General features: G+C 39.5%; 1 protein-coding gene across 2 annotated transcripts; it reads left to right on the top strand.

The window, feature by feature from the left end:
• Positions 1-8,379: 8,379 nt before the first annotated feature.
• kcna2b (potassium voltage-gated channel, shaker-related subfamily, member 2b) lies at positions 8,380-14,806 on the top strand. 2 transcript variants are annotated; one of them, XM_011477154.4, is made up of 3 exons: positions 8,380-8,753; positions 9,479-9,571; positions 10,133-14,806. In XM_011477154.4, exon 3 carries the CDS (start codon positions 10,261-10,263, stop codon positions 11,746-11,748), a length of 1,488 nt encoding a protein of 495 aa, XP_011475456.1. In that variant the 5' UTR covers positions 8,380-8,753; positions 9,479-9,571; positions 10,133-10,260; the 3' UTR covers positions 11,749-14,806. The 2 variants fall into 2 exon arrangements, with proteins under 2 accessions (XP_011475456.1, XP_011475457.1); XM_011477155.4 differs by lacking the exon at positions 9,479-9,571 and having other exon boundaries at positions 8,488-8,753.
• Positions 14,807-17,778: the final 2,972 nt, after the last annotated feature.

The raw sequence follows: 17,778 nt of genomic DNA on the forward strand, positions 1-17,778 counted from the left end.
GCAAAGGGCAAGCAAAAATGTACTTTCTCAACAAAGCTAAAATTGACATTTGTGCATGAAAAATGGTAAAAGTAATTTCTGACCATGACAGTCTGCACATTAGTGAGTCCTTCTTACAAGACTCTGAACTCCACTAAAGTGTCCTTCAGAGTGTGAATATGTATAACAAGTGAGTGAGCGCTTTAAAAAACGCTGCAGACTAAGTGCAGAGTCAATATGTATATGAGAGACTAAATGACGATTTATCGTATTTCGGGCAGATACTCGAAGCAGTGTTTTCAGGTAAATACCCCAGGGCGGTTCAGTTAATTAACTCACCTGCTCAGCGTCCTATTTAAGCCAGGTGCGCAGTTGTTCATTCTTTCTTACCTTCAGCGCTCATTCTTCGCCGGTCTCCGAGGCCGCGGGTCTCCGTCTCTTTCGGCGTCTTGCTGTGTTCCTCCGTCCTTCGGATGGATGATCCCCATCTTTCTGATGTGGGGTTTTCGTTTCGCCGCGTCTGCTCTCCTTAATTTCTCCTCCGATCCGCGGGCGGCTGACGGCGCACAGCGCGTTCGTTTCGCCGCAGTCGCGTGCATCTGCAAGGGGTGTGCTTTCCGCGATGTTCTGGATGTCCGTGCCCCCCGATCAGGAGTAGTCCGGGTCTTCTCGTCTGCCGTGGTCACCCCAATTATCCGCGGTGAGCGTCATGCGGTACTTTTCCCGTGTAGTTTTCTATGGCTGCGTCTCACTTCCTGTTTACTTCGGTGACGTCACGCCCCTAAGGACCCTGGGAATTGTGGTTTTGACTCTGGGTCCTTCATGATGCGCTTCTGATTCCTTTTCTGCTGCGTAGTTCTGTGTCGTCCGGTTGTTTTTTTCAGGGGTTGTGGGGTCCTTTCTGTGGTTGTGAAGGCTGGCAGTCCTCGTTTGGACAGGTTTCTCATGCTGGCTGAATTTATCGTGGCTTTTAGCATTTGTTTTCTGTTGCTGTTTTTTTCTTTGGGAGCTGTGTGTAAATCTTATCTTTAATTTGATGCTGGCTTTATTATTATGGCGTTTCTTCTGTTTGTTTTCTTCGTTGTTGTAGCTGCTGGTTAGTTAGAATGTGAATCAGTGTCTCTTGGACCCGTCTCTGCTCTGTGGACATTTTTCCCTATGATTGGTCTCTCTTATGCAGCGTCTATGGCTCATTTTATTCACTCAGCGATCCTCGTTCATTGCCCCCGCACATTCTGCATCTGGTTCTGCTTCGCCTGTTTTTCCCCGCTCTGTGTACCCCAGTGGGTCCTGCCCTGTCCTCAGGGACTTGCGTCGGCCGCATTAGTGAGTGTGTCGGTCTCGTCGCGGCCTTGTTTTCTCGGCTGGACAGTTAATTTGTTATTCTCTCTCTAGTTTGGTTGGAGGTTTGTGGGGGCTATGTGATGGATTCTTCCGGGGCATCGTTTTCAAAGCCGCCACTGAGGGTGGCCCCTAGGAAGTGTTCAGGTTGACGTGACTTGATCTGGACCTGTTAGCGCCTCGCAGTTAATCTTCTGGGCATCAGTGGCCTGGTTCCCCATGCGCCTTCAGGATTAGTATACATTTTCTTCAGCTCCCCATGCTGTCTCCACGATTTTCCTCCGAACGCGATATAAGGCTGAGGATGACTGTCACTGATGGTCTCACTGTTCTGCCTCTATGCCTCTCAGTGGCGTCTCTTGGCCTTCAGTTGGCGCTCGAGGTGTTTGCCGGTTTACCTTTCCGTTGTTGTGGCAGTCCTCATAAAATCGACTTTATCGCCCTGTACTGGATATTTGTAGGCGATGGGTGCCCTTCATTTTGCATGTTATCGATGATTTCTTGGTGGCCAACTTTCCTCTGTATCCCTGGTCTTTTGAATCTCTGTGAAAAAACTTTATTTTCAAAATTGGGTTTCCACGTTATCTATAATGTACGGTCCTCCACCCGTACGGATTTCTTTTTCTTCTATAGATTTGGGTGGTTCATTGATGCCTGTCTCTCCCCATTATGTCATCTCTAGCTTTTGTGCAGCATGTCGTTTATTCAAATTTTGGTTGGATATGATTCGTCAATGATTGGGCCACCTGACATTTGCTGTAGCTTTGGTCCTATGGTCATCCGTTCATCTTGTGTTCTTGTTCTGGGTTGTTCGATCCTGGGCCACGTGTTCCTGTTCTGGATTTTCGTGTTTTGCGTTTGATCTTTCCCTCTCTATGCCTGGAGTGGTTTTGTGATACCTGTTGTGTCTTCAGGCTCCCTCCACTTGTTCTCCTGAGTCTGCGCCTTCTGGTTTGGGGGAAAAGGATTTAAGAAGAGTGGTTTGTGTTTGTCCGGCCGCCAGAATCTACGGCTCTGATGGTTCTTAAGGGGTCGTCCGGTTATTTCATCCTTGGAGATTATATTAAGGCTGTTTCAATATTAAATGATAGTATTGTGTCATCGGTTGACTTGGTTAATGTTTAAATAACACCTTGAGCAACTTCTACCCTGACCGTAGGAAATATATATCACTTGCGCTCTCAAGCTTAGTTCAAGAGTTAAATCTTGTGTCCACAAGTCAGTCTTCTATCTGCTTTTTTTTTTAAGCAGATGACACTCTGCTAGATGCATCCCCATTTAGAGGCTTGTTATACTCCGCCTCTAAATGCTTAAGGTTCAGTCTAGCAAAAATACTATCAAAACCTATGATCCCTCATGGCTCTCAAGTTCTCTTTTGCAGTATCCAGTCGCCCTTGGCTAATTAAAAAATTTGAGAACCACTTATATCAAATACAAGGCATCAAATCCAGCCGAGCTGTAATCCTTTGCCACGTGGGATGTTGACCTTCCTCATCTACAAATCTCCTTGGCTACTCTTCCCATCTACTACTCCTCGATGGCCTCCTGAAGGTGCGTCCCTCTGAAACTGTCAAAAGTTACTTTTCTCATCATTGGAATATATAAAAAATTGGTGTTAAGATTTCGTGCAGGTCATATATTTCACTATCATTTCACTGTTGGAATTTGTAATTATGGTGGTTTCTAGGGTGCGATAAATCCACAATGGGTCTTTACCTTTACTATCTACTAAATTTCACTTTCTCAGATTTGTTTTTTAAAAGCACTGTTATTTAATTTATCTCAATCATTTTTGAAACTGATCAGTTTCTGGGTTATTTATATATTCTTGTCAAGACTAATACTGCTTTGTTTTTATCTATGCATCGCATCCTGAGCCTGCGAACACCTACGCCCCGATCAGCTTCTCCGTTTCCAGGAAATGATGTCACCCATGCATTCCTTGATCTGGTGCTGCAACGATGACTGCTCGACGTACCTATTGCTGCACTGAAAGTGACGGGGCGTCGGACCTCCTCTGCATTCCAATGACACTTCTGACTGAATTAATTAATCAATGTCAACCGCAGAATGAATGTAAATTCTTCGATTATAGATGTTAAAAAAAAATAAATAAATAAAAAAAAAATAAAATAAAAAAAAAAAAAAAAAAAAAAAATTATAGCCAGGTGGAAGCCTCAAAATTTAGGTTGCTCTAAGTTGTATCATAGTCTGCGAGGAGCTCGAATCTGGTTCTTAAGCTCATTTGTTTGTAGTATGCCAAAGAAGCATAGTAATTATGGGCGTTGAACTCGTTCTTAATATTGGGATGGAACCTCATTATATGGATGTTCCTTGAGCGCTTATAATTGGTATGCCAAATGGAGAAAATTATGGCTATTAAGCTCGTTCGTGGTACTGTCGTTGGGAGCTTCGAAATAATGGATGTTACTTAAGCGCGTGTATATATAGTTGCCAAAATGGAAGAGTTTATGGCCATCAAACTTGTTCTTGGTTTAATAGAAGTTCCAATAATGGCTGTTAAGCATGTCATACGCCATCGGAAGCTTTGGATTGGATGTTAAGTTAGTGTATCATACGGGTTGTTTGGCGGTTTAAATTATAGTTCTGCACAGCGTTTTGCGGAAGTGAGCTTACGTTCTAAGATCACGTATAAGTAATTTTATGTTGGCTCCCCTTTTATTTCTTTCCCTCTCTCTTTCAGATAGTATGTTCCTCTAGTGGTTTCCACGAACGGGAGCGACCCTACGGTCAATGGTGCCGGGTCACACATAGCAGATCCACTAGATAGCATGTCCCCTTCGTGGCGCTGTACTCGAACGGGGCGGCCCAACGGTCAATGGTGCCGGGTCACACATAGCAGATCCACTAGATAGCATGTCCCCTTCGTGGCGCTGTACTCGAACGGGGGCGGCCCAACGGTCAATGGTGCCGGGTCACACATAGCAAATCCACTAGATAGCATGTTCCCTTCGTGGCGCTGTACTCGAACGGGGGCGGCCCAACGGTCAATGGTGCCGGGTCACACATAGTAGATCCACTAGTTAGCATGTTCCCTTCGTGGCGCTGTACTCGAACGGGGGCGGCCCAAACGGTCAATGGTGCCGGGTCACACATAGTAGATCCACTAGATAGCATGTTCCCTTCGTGGCGCTGTACTCGAATGGGGGCGGCCCAAACGGTCAATGGTGCCGGGTCACACATAGCAGATCCACTAGATAGCATGTTCCCTTCGTGGCGCTGTACTCGAACGGGGGCGGCCCAAACGGTCAATGGTGCCGGGTCACACATAGCAGTCATACTGGGAAATGAAATGAAAATGGAATGCTGCCGAAAACACACCCCATTTTATTACACACTGATTATACATTCACATTTTCTCTTCTTCTGGATGATTTTAGTGTTGGGGGTTTTGTTACCCGAAAGTTTTATGGAAATTTTATGGAATTTTATGGAAGTTTTATGGAATTGAACGGAGCCTTATGCCAAACGAAAATATGTGAATGCCAACTTAAAGAATGTGGAAAAATGTCAAATAAATATTTCTTACTGCAAGAGTTGTCTGACTGAAATGACGATTTATCGTATTTCGGGCAGATACTCGAAGCAGTGTTTTCAGGTAAATACCCCAGGGCGGTTCAGTTAATTAACTCACCTGCTCAGCTTCCTATTTAAGCCAGGTGCGCAGTTGTTCATTCTTTCTTACCTTCAGCGCTCATTCTTCGCCCCACCCTCCTCCCCGGCTTCCACCTGTGGGCTCCGTAAAGGGGGGTTTTGTTACCCGAAAGTTTTATGGAAATTTTATGGAATTTTATGGAAGTTTTATGGAATTGAACGGAGCCTTATGCCAAACGAAAATATGTGAATGCCAACTTAAAGAATGTGGAAAAATGTCAAATAAATATTTCTTACTGCAAGAGTTGTCTGACTGAAATGGAACTTCTGTTGGAAAAGCAGCCAAACTAATGCTTTCCACTTTTCATTTAGTCCAAGAAAAACATACTTAAGAGCAATAAGTGACGACAGTGTCTTACCAGTCTAAGATTTGATGTCTCCCTCAATACTTGTGCTAGTAAAGATTTATTTGTGCTACAGAAAAATGTGCATGAAATAAGTCCAGGATCTTTGGCGGTTAAACTCTGAGCTGACAACGTCTTGCAAACTTGGAATGAACTGTAGAAATCAGAGCCAAGATGGGAGTTGAGTTCCAGACCATTCCAAAGCATCCCTCCAGGTGGAGAATGAGGTGGAGGGATGACAGCGAACTATCTAGAATGCAGGGCAGGACAACCATTCATGAATTTAAAGGCAAAAATATGTTTGTGATTGGCTGAGAAGAAAGGCGGATCATTAGCTATTGGTTCAAAGTACGCAACTGATAATGATGTGTAGAGTGGCCCAACAACCCAGCTTACCTGTAAGTGAGATAGATCTTCCCTGTGGAAATTGTGTCAAAGCTTCAGCATTGTAGTTTAAAACTCAACCAACTATGTAAATATCCAACCAACAACACACACGTTATTGCAAATTCTTAGCCAAGCAGTTACAAGTGTAAAATATGGGACGAAAAGGCAACAACCAACTGAAAACCAACATTTTTTACCTTGTTTGTTCTGTAATTGTTTTATTTATTTATGTTTATGAGGAAATCCATCTTACCTCTAAAATCAGTTACTGTTTTATATTATGAGTACACTCCTCCTTTCTATGCCTAAAAAAACAAGTTTAAATTCTTTTTTTTTTTTTTGTATAAATGGAACAACAAAACAGGTCAAGGGATCTTCACAAGAGACTTTCAGTCTGATAAACACTTGAAAAAGGTCTGTAGCACTCTTTTCTTGGAAACAAGTGAACAATACCACTGTAGGGCGGGATCACGCTCTTAGATCGGCCTTTGCAATCCCAAAGAGGGGCAGTCATTGATTTTATTTTATTTTCCAACCTGCCGATAACAATTCAGCAAGGAAACAATGTTGAAAATAAAGAAAAACATCTTGACAACATAGTATAAAAAGACAAAATAATAAAACAGAGACAGAATTTTGTTTTAGGGTGTGAAGATACAGGGTTTACACTAATTATATGATCTCATCGTGATATTATTTGGATTGGCTTTAAAGATTACCAACCTTGTTTTGTCTTATGATGCTTCACTCCATCTCACTGTATCCACTGCAACATTTTAAATATTCTGTATGGCAATCAGCACAGTTCTTTTCACATCTTTGATGCTTTGATCCAACCACCAGAGTCCGAATCTGGACACATGGGGTCCCATACGCGGAAGTGTTTGTGCTCACCAGACTGTCAGCACCTGAAGGAATCAGAACCTAAAAACATGAGTCTACAGACATACACACGGAAAACTGTCTGCCAATGACAGAAAAGATTTGACTAATTCTCAAACTAAAACAAAAATGAATGTTTGTCATCCCATTTGGAAATGATGTAAATCTGCTTTCCAACACTGATGCAACAAAGAAAGACTTTTTTTAGGCTTTAAATATCCTACTGCTTCTGCCTGTTTGCAGTGTGGTAGAGTCAATTTGTTGAGGTCAACTTTTTGTTTTTTTTTGCACAATAAAGTAGTTTGTATTTTCAAAATGTAAAAGCAAAAAGTAAAATGTTCTCCAAATAAACATCACTGTAAAATATTCTAAAAAAAGGATTTGCCAAAATTGCCAAAGAAAAATAGAAAATGTTTTATTAAATCAATAATAACAAAACTTTATGGACATGTTGTGACAACCTAATAATCAGAAGGGACTTTGACATTTTTAACAAGACTTTGGATAGTACAGAAAGTTTTTGCAGAGTAAGAAAAAAAAGATAGGAAGAGTATTGCTGTAATATTCCCCAGGTATACTGAATCTCTTTCTGCTTTATGTGAAATTCCTTTATTCTGCCTCCAGACATATCTGGGTTTTCACTTGGCCCACTTTTACAAATGAAAGGAAACAAAGTCATGGAGAAAAAATTACATATCATATAACTAAGAAAGATTGAGGGTTACAAAATTCATTAACAATTCGATTCATATCATGATTTGTGGGTGACAATACGATTCATAGTAAATATTAATTCATTTTGAACAATCTGATTCACTGACCTGAAAATCAATCCAGGACATCTTTAGGAAAAATTCAAACGGTGTGACTCAGAGTTAAATACCTGAGTACTGAACAGTACAGGTGAGGTTTTCCTGATTCTTTGTATATTCTTGCAAGATAGTACTGTTTAAATTAAACATGTATACAAACAAACAAGTAAACAAGCATTTATGCCAAATCCATTCACATTTCAGTTTCATAAAGTTCAGCCCACTGTTTTTTTTCCACATAAAACTAATACAAGCAGCACATCATTAGAACATACTAGCACACTGTATGGTCACATGTCTTTGCTAAATTCACTGTTTTCCAACAACGAACTGTAATGATGGACCTGTCATTTTTTGCTGCCATCACATCCTGTGTGTTATCCACTGTGGTGATACTTGATCAGTTTTACGTTAAAGTAAAATAAAAAAACTACCATGTCTAAATCATGGTAAATTCCAATATCGATTTTAATATTGAAATTGACTAATTTTGTTTTAGAACAATCTTATAATTGTTTAAATCAATTTGACTAACTTGCCATGGGCAGATTGATTTCATTGGATCGTAGCAATGGAAAAAAATTAAGTTGAATAATTTTTATATATATAATTTAAATGTGTATATATATATAGATAGATATATATATCTATATATATATAGATATATATATATATATGTGTGTATTTGTTTTTAGTAAAGTACATTTTACAAGTATTTAAAAATAACTCTGCTTTTTATCCTCATGTACAATTCTCCAGTCTCAGTCTTCTGCTTTTATTTTGGCTGAAAGGGAACAACCTGGTGTTTTTGTGTGGAATTGTGCGTCTTAAAAAAGTTATTATCTATGTGTCTTTTGGCCAAGGTGCTAATCTCGTCAATAATCAAAAGTGAAGTAATATTGGAAACCCCCCCCCCCCTCCTTTATCCTCTATTTAAACGTGTCATTTGATCTTCCATTGTCTCGTGTTCCTGCTGTGTGGTTGGCGATGCTTCCTCTTTAATGTGAAAACAGTGAGTGGGCTGCGGGAGAGCTGTGGATAGGAGAGCGCAGAGGGATGGGGCGAGGCGCGCCAGAAGCTTTTAGTATGCGCTGCAATGCCCAACTGCAGCTCACGCTTCTCGTGGTAAATTATGGTGATCTATGAGAGGAACAGCCGGCAGCTCAAAAACAGTCAGTCGTGATGAGATGACACAGCCGCATCAGCTGCACTGATTAGTCAAATTAGGGGAGCAGGGCTCATAAGACGGAATAGGCGAAGGACTTGAAGGCAACTTAAAAGAAGAAAAAAAAACTGGATAAAACACACACGTCTGCGCAACAAGAGAACCGCGGTGAATTCCTGCATGTCATAACCATGTGAAATAATGCTGTAGTCCGAAGGATGTTGCTATGCTGCTTTGTTTAGTGCATGGACTGTGTTGTGGCTGCACATAGTCCACACAGTAAGGGGCTGCAAATGGCTTGAGCATGTTTTGCACCTGCTGTTTCAAACTATCTGGAAAACAAGTGCCATTAAATGTTTGAGATTCCTAATGCATGGATTGCTGATTTATCCAATTACTGCAGAAACAAGAAGCAACATATTTCCACCTAATAAGATTAGCATTGCATAGCTGTAATTGAGATGCAAGCAAAAACATCACTGATGTATAAGTCCTATCCTCCACCAGGGAAAATATTGTGGAATGGGTGTCTTGCTACTGCTTTTAAAGCTCAATTTAAACCTTTAAAATGATCCCCAAAGGCGATAGAAATCTGACGAATCTGAGAATGCTGTCGACAGCGGAGCTTCCACACTCTGTGCGAGTGCAGGTTGCAGAGCATCTTTGCTGTTGCTGCTTAAGGCAACATAATGTTTTGGAAAGGGGTGTTAAATGGAGCTGAAGATAGCAGTTTTAGCCCTGCCTTAGAAAATCCCTTCTCCCCTAAGTGTCTCTACCTGTGGCTGTATCGCAAACATGCTCACCATCATACTGCTTCGGGAGGTAGAAAAAGACAAATCTAGGATCCTCACACCTTGTTCCCCTCCTGTGTTCACTGCCGCGTTGCTGCAAAGCTGTAGGCGATTCATGACAGACAACCAAGCTTTTGCTGGAGGGGTATGGGACTTTGGACCGGACACTTCAGCTGAAAACACTCCTACATTTTGGTAGGAGCTTTTACCTTCATTCCAATAAGCTGTTATACTGTACAACCAAATGCGGCATAAAAATACAACAAAGGAGTTTACAGTATTGATAATCATTTTAAAAAAAAATTATTTTGCAGTAAGTTTCATCCTCCACTTTATGATAACTCTTAAATATAGGATAAATAGGTAATGGCATTTTTACTTGACTTGTTGCAGTGTTGTTCTCATCCTTGAAGGGAATGCTGGTAACCAACAGAGAAGGTTTTCATATGAAAGATAGTGTGGAGCACTCAGCTTCTAATTAAATTTGTTGGTTGGAAATGCACCCTGTGAGAGAAGATACAGTAATTCTTGCCACAGAAATGAGCTTGCAGGGTTCTCACATGGATGGAAACCCTTAGCCTCATACAAACAGACACTAAGGAGCCACATAGCTGTTTTGAACATCCCTCCTTTCTAGTGGGTTTCAGAAAGTGTGAGAAGATGCTCTGCTTGTTCAATGCCTGTATGATGTTTTACCTTCATAACCTATACATGAAACAAATTTGTGATGTCCTCTTTTGTTTTCTCTTCCTGTAGCTGTTTGCTGACAGATCAGCTTACAGCTCACAGATCAGCTTACTGCTGAAAGCGTGGAGCCTACAGTTCTTCTTGGCCAAGCGTGGCTCCACCCAGTCTGAAAGCTGCATGCCACTTATCCTTCCACTATGACTGTTGCCACAAGCGACCCTATGGATGAAGCAGCTGCACATCCATGTCAGCCTAATGACCAGTATGGCCCAGAGACGGACCATGACTGTTGTGAAAGAGTCGTTATCAATATCTCTGGCTTACGTTTCGAGACTCAGCTGAAGACCCTTTCTCAGTTCCCTGAAACCCTGTTGGGGGATCCTAAAAAGAGGATGAGATATTTTGACCCTCTAAGAAATGAGTACTTCTTTGATCGTCACCGACCAAGTTTTGATGCTATTCTGTACTACTACCAGTCTGGAGGTAGACTGCGCCGACCCGTCAATGTGACCTTGGACATTTTTTCCGAGGAGATCCGCTTTTATGAACTGGGAGAAGAGGCCATGGAAATCTTTAGGGAGGATGAAGGTTTCATTAGAGAGGAGGAGCGTCCACTGCCGGAGAATGAGTTTCAAAGACAAGTATGGCTTCTGTTTGAATACCCAGAGAGCTCAGGTCCAGCTCGAATCATTGCCATCATCTCTGTCATGGTCATCCTCATTTCCATTGTCAGCTTTTGTTTGGAAACTCTGCCAGTTTTCCGAAATGAGGAGGATCCGTATTCTTCATACCAGGTCATGTCCAACTCAACCACTACTTTTGATAGTTCAACATATTTCACAGATCCTTTCTTCATCGTGGAGACCCTCTGCATCATCTGGTTCTCATTTGAGTTCCTTGTACGTTTTTTTGCATGCCCAAGCAAAGCCGGATTTTTTGGGAACATCATGAACATCATAGATATTGTTGCAATCATTCCATACTTCATCACCCTGGGCACGGAGCTTGCAGAGAGGCCGGAAGACGGTCAGTCTGGTCAGCAGGCCATGTCTTTGGCTATCCTTCGTGTCATAAGATTAGTACGAGTGTTTCGGATCTTTAAACTCTCTCGTCACTCAAAGGGGCTCCAGATCCTCGGACAGACTCTTAAGGCCAGCATGCGTGAGCTGGGCCTACTCATCTTCTTTCTGTTCATTGGTGTAATCCTCTTCTCCAGTGCTGTCTATTTTGCAGAAGCGGATGAGAAACAATCCCAGTTCTCCAGCATCCCTGAAGCTTTTTGGTGGGCAGTGGTTTCCATGACCACTGTAGGCTATGGAGACATGGTTCCGACAACCATTGGAGGAAAAATTGTTGGGTCTCTATGTGCAATTGCTGGTGTGCTGACCATTGCCCTGCCTGTGCCCGTCATTGTATCAAATTTCAACTACTTTTACCACAGAGAGACAGAGGGGGAAGAACAGGCACAATATCTCAATCTCCCAATGGTGCCCAAAGGCAGCTCAGCTGATGATCTAAAGAAGAGTGGCAGTGGATCCACCCTCAGTAAGTCTGATTATGTGGAGATCCAGGAGGCTGTGAACCACAGTACTGAGGACTTCAGACCAGAAGCCATGAAAACAGGAAACTGCACTTTGACTAACACCAATTACATAAACATTACTAAGATTCGTACAGATGTATAAAGTGAATGTCCATAAACAGATAAACTTTATCAGGATTTGCAGGGAGTAGCAAGAGGATGAGTCTTCCTTAGCTGTCCAAAGTGTGGTTCCTAATATGGGAGGGATGAGCAGATCCAGAGTGAGATCCACTTGAAAGAGGGGAGAGGAACCCACATTTCCTCATGTCATGAGGAAGAAGTGTTGCATATGTGGGATAACTGCCACCTGTCTTATTATGGACATTGTCAATGTATGCATGGAGTTGTTTTTTCAGTACATGCAGTATGTGACAGTAGTTGTTCTGCTTGTAACAGTAGCCAAATAGTAGCCACACCAGTAAAATTAACAACATAAAGGGACCACTAGTTTTGCATAGAATCTAAAAAACAACTAACTAACGTCATTTCTTAATAAAACAAATATTATCAAAGTTTAGACACAACTTAACCACGTCACCTGCCATAGCGCTAAGGGAGATTCAGTATATAAGCAACTGCTCATGCTCTTGTTTTGTAGAACTAGGAAAAAAAATTCTCAGAAGTGAGGACGGGCCAGCTCAAGTATCTCCTTACTAAAAGTGTTAATGTCTTTTGATGATTTTGGCTGAAAGTCTGATTATTATCTTTACATTTAATTTTAAAGACAAGATTTTGTTAGATGACAATAATGAATATAATAAGTAAACATGCTGACATTGAAAATTTGTTGTTAAACCTGTTTATGCTGGCACCAAACATGTTCTTGTCCTGGGATTTAAAAAAGATTTTGTGATTCATAGATTTTTTTTCTTTGTGTGTTTTTTTGGGAGACATGAGCCAACACTAGCCTTTTGTGTCAGACTAGAAGATAAAGATCTTTTTTTTTTAAGGAATCTCTTGTGTACCGTAGTATATATATTTTTATATACATTTACATGGTTAAACATTTATGTTGAATGACAGATAGAGGATTTTTTTCACAATAGTCTTCAGAGTAACTGCCTCTTACTCCAGTTTAGCTTTAAGTGTCGCTTGGCTTAAATGCCACTGCCCAATGTAAATGTTGCTGTTGTTAACTTCACATCATTCCATCTTAAAATGAGAATAACTCAGTTTGCTTTTGTTCCTGAAGCCAACAGACCAATTCGTTTTACAGCAATGTTATCTAGAAGAGATAGGATAGTGTCTAAGGCCTAACCCTTTTTGAAAACACATTATTTTGTCCTGGAATGACTAGTCACACCTGTATTTATCTATTTATAAGCAATAAATCCAAATTGATTAGATTTGCCTGTCTAAAAAATAAGAAAAAAAGAATTGTTTTTTTGGCATTCTGCTGCATACTTTAACATAGCATGCTGTACCTGTAAAATAAGACAGCTAAAGATTTACGAAAACTCTTATATCGTACAGTATTGTTCAGACACAGAGCCTTTATATCCACAAAAATCGTTTTCCGCTTTAGTGGAACTGCATGCCTTCTAAAGTTGTAGCATGCGCTATTAGGAATAATATTTAAAAAATTGCATTAACCTAATTATAATCCTGTGTCAGAGGCACTGGCAGTTGTGTTGCATTTAGTGTGAAATACTCACAGAGGGAAGATTACACATCAAAGACAGCCATCTTTGTTAGGAAGATCCTGGACTTAACAGCAGGTTAATTGAGGATCATTGAAAAGGTCTGAGAGAAAGTCAGCAAGATATTAAAGGATTTCTAATCTTCAGTTTTAATGTTTATAGCCTTGCTTCATTTAGAATGTTGACAAACCATCAAGTGAACATGTGTAATAAAGCAGGGACAACATCAAGAGCTATAGGCTGCCAGTCTAGTTAATATACAGACAATATCAAGTTTGGTGTGCTTAGAATGATGGGTTCTCTGTGAGTTTGAGGCCCCTACATTGAGAGATAGCTTATTTTTTTCCATTGAATGACAGCTGTGTTCTGTGTGCCTTATGATCAGATAACCCACAGCTTTGAAAGTGTTATGAAAGATGATACAATGCCAGTTAATGAGAGCCAAAGAGCGGAAATGAAGAAAAATGCATGGAAATGTCCTGACGAAAGTTAGACAAAGTGCTCGACACCTCCTTTTGTATTTCTCTTCCTCGTGTGCTTGCATTTTTTACAAACTGTCTTTTGTGTGTTGAAACACCTGCCGTTTTGAGCTTCATTTCAAATGGTGTCTGCTCACTTCTCATTATCAGATGCACAATTGAAGTGACACACTGTCAAGACAGAACATCTCTCTCAGAAAAACCAATGGGACATTAAGATCTGATCTGCCGAAAACACATCTTTGCCACATTCCGAAGCACAAAAAGTAGAGGTTTGTACTCCCACACATCCAGAGGGTGTTTGGACGTGTATAAGCCTATATCTCATGTTTGAAAATACTGCCTGTGAACTCTAGTGAACACATCTCCTGTAAGAATAGAAACCTTATCAGTGGCTTTATAAAACCTCAAGAATCTCCAACAAGTTTGCACTCCTGTAGCCATGCATTGTGTCCAAGAAGTATAGCTGCTGTCAACAATGTCTTAATGTGTACAGCTTCAGCTTTAAAACAAGCTTCTGCCATGTGTAGATTCTTTTGCAATAAGGAATAACGGTGTGTGCTTTCTAAACTGTTCAAAGAATGTCAAGCTGTACAGTTGGTTAAATGTTTTTTTTAATTATGCTCCTGGTACCAATGTGTACAAAGAACCTATAAAATGTTTATAAATGTCATTTCTAAGAGTACTATGGCTCACTCCATCATCAAAAGTCTTATCTTTGTGTTTACAGCTGTTTTCTATTTATGTCTTTACTGATTTAATTTATTATGTTGGGATTAAAGCTATTTAAATTCTTTTGATCAAATGTGTTTTCTAATTAGAGTTTAAACAGGACTGTATGCTCCACACTTTGTACCTTAAATTGTCTTTATTTATTCAAAAATGTTGACTGTTCGACACATCTGTATAACATTTGTTGTTATTTAACTGTATAAAAAAAGAATTGTACATGAAAACAAGCCTGTACATTGTCAGGAAAAGGAAGCATTGCCACACCTTCTACAATGACTGCCTATAATAAATGTTATTGAACAACAGAGAATTTGCTCAAATCCAAATGTTGTTGGTCAAAACAATCACATTTACACACATTCATTGAAAGGCTGACTTTAAAAAAGTAATTTTTACATAGGGGATTTTATACTTTTGACATGTGTTTACAAGTCCTTCAAACATGTTTTTGCCTTTAATATGTAGCTCAAGATATTTTATTTCAGTTTGCAGAATAAAACTCTTGTGTGCAAATACCATTTTCCAAAATGGAGGTCTCATTGAAGAAGAAAGAAAGAGGTGAAGACAAATTATAATTGATGAAAATACAGCCAAAGCACCTGCTTTCATGTCTTACATCCCTGACTGCTCTGTGTCTCTTGTGTCTCTCTCTCAGCTCCTCTTGAGTGACTGTTGTGTTCTCTGTGGATAACTGGGAAAGCAAAGTGATCTATTTATAAAACCAGCTAGAAATGGAGTAAAGCAGTGAGTCAAGGGGAGAAAAAGGAGCAAAAGATTTCTGACTTGCCCTTCAACTCAGATCACTCTGTTATTATCACTGCTATTTTGCACAACTCTCAGGTTTGTCTTACTTTTTCCTTTTGCTTCCTGCACTTCCTCCACTTTTTTTTTTTTTTTTTTTTTCGCAGTTCTCACATTTATTTTCCCAGACAAAATTTTGTGCACTCTTTGGCCTCAGTCTCCAGTAACTAGAAGCATTAAAGTGATGTACAAAGGGTGATCTGATTCTCTTCCCAGGCATTTGTGTATTGCAATGCTCCCTATGGAAAGCTCCACTGGGTTCCGGTACATTAGCAGAGCAAATAAGCCTGGCAGCTTTTAAGATAATGGACTAGTATTTATTTATTTATTTGTTTGTTTGCTTTTTATGTATTGTGCAGTGACAAACGTTATTTGTCACTTTTAAACTACAAAAATGTCATTCGTTGAGTTCATAAAAGGAAAAAATAGGGATTTTTTTTGTTCTCATAAGGTTTTTTTTGTGACCTTCAGGGTTAAGATGTTTATTTTTATTTTTTTTAGTCAAAGTTCCCATAGATTGATGAGATAGTTCTTATAGACTTTTCTTGCATGTGATGTAGAGAGTTGAACAGCAAATAAAAACGACACGAACACGGGACAGAACCTTCTTTGCAGGATTTGTGGAGTGTCTACACTTTGTAAATCATCGTCAAAATGTCAAGGACGCATCCGGCAAAACCTCCATGCTCTTCAGGTCACCCAGAAATAAATTAACAAATTAAATAACATGTTCATTAAATATAAGGTGTTTCTTTATGAATATCCACAAAACATATTCCCATAACCTTTCCATCCTGGTTGCATCCTCCTCACTCAGACTAACAAAGTGCATTTGTGTTTGTATGCTCTCTAAGGCAACACCAAGTAAACCAAGTACTGTACATGCTGGAAACGCTTTCCTGTTGCAGTAACAACTGATTTACAGGCTTATAACCAGCTGTAATGGCCTGTCAACCTGAACTTTCTTTATAGCACACCATTTGCCATCGTAGAAGCCTATGGACCACTTTGTGCACATTTGTGTTTCTGTAGATACTTTGAGGACAGGAAGCTCCATACATTTGTTTTCAATGTCATTATTGTTTTAAGGTTTATTATAATGTTATCAAACTATGGTTTTGTTATTTAGTAGCCTCTCCTCTATATAAAAAAACTAAACTTGCACTGTTTTCCTGTTATAGTTACATTCATTTTATTGTAATGTTTTCAGTTATGCAGTTTGTTACCTTTTGATATTTTTTGAAGTTTGTTTAAGTCAAAATTCAGTATTGAATAATTAAAAGTAGAATTCATGATAATTTAAGAACAAAAAAAAATTGTGTGATTTTGCATTTCAACAGGACCTCTTATGGGTTAGTTTTAGCATGTTTATTATTTATAATGTGAAAAGTTGCCATATTATTTTTACAAAAATGCCTTTTCAGATGGCCCTTTTTTTATCTAAAGAATGTATAGTATTTTTTTTACTTGTCAAGTAATTTTAAGAGAATAACATATTTTGCTCCTTACATTAAAATACAAAAAACGTTTTTCAATTTGTGTGTTTTTTTTCCCCCTCAAATAACAAAAATATTGAGCTGTGGCTGTGCAATAGGCTTTATCCACACTTTTATGAATCACAAGAAACATTCTTAGCAGTTTATGACATCTTGAAATCGCCAATGGTGCCCCCTGTTGCCCAATATAAGTCATTACAGTATGTGTGCACGTTTGGTCAGCTGTGTTATGGCTGCAAGCTGGAATCTGTGAAATGTCCTGTATTGATATTTATCTGTTCAATTCAGGGTATATTTGTTTATGTCTGAAGGGAAAACTGAAAACATCCACTGCAAGATGCTTTTTGTTTTTGTCCCACATTTGAAATAATTATGCAAATGATAACTCCTCAGAAAAGTTTACATGTATGGGTTTTGTGAAAATGTATGTCCAACCTGTGTGGAAAAAATTCAATGGTCTAGCAGCAAAAGAATCATCTTCTTAATAGGTTTTTTGTTAACCACTGTTCAAAGACATCGTTTGGAAGACCCAAAATATCCCATTTCTATGAATAATTCATCTGTTTAAATCCTCCTCGCTCCCATTCCCGTCTTTGGCTTTGCAGTACTATTCTATGATTAGTTTCAGACGAGTCTGTCTGAATATTCTTAGTTTTGACATTTCCGTTAAGAATTTCAAATTGTGTTTTTAAATGCAAAGCATTGACTCTCAGATACTTCATGTCAAACTGAAAGGCTCAACTACTTGTTCCATCAAGGAGGGACTAAGCCTTTTGTTGGAAGAACCAAGTACTGTATGTAACTATGTATCCCTTTGTGAAAATCAATGCTCACAGCTTTAATTTTCTTGCCAAAAGTCTGGCGTTATTGTTCCAAGGTGGAAAGAGGCTTGACACAGCGCTGAAAATATCACAAGGTTTAAGAGAAAATAAAAACCGGGATGAAGTATGAAATTCATCATACTAGCATATAGCCTCAGGAAAAG

The sequence above is a fragment of the Oryzias latipes genome, chromosome 7 (assembly GCF_053564925.1).
Source record: "Oryzias latipes strain Hd-rR chromosome 7, Olatipes_Hd-rR_3.1".
NCBI lineage: Eukaryota > Metazoa > Chordata > Actinopteri > Beloniformes > Adrianichthyidae > Oryzias > Oryzias latipes.

Coding starts and splice junctions, on each gene's coding strand:
- kcna2b (XM_011477154.4), top strand. CDS start 10,261: ATGACTGTTGCCACAAGCGACCCTATGGATGAAGCAGCTGCACATCCA.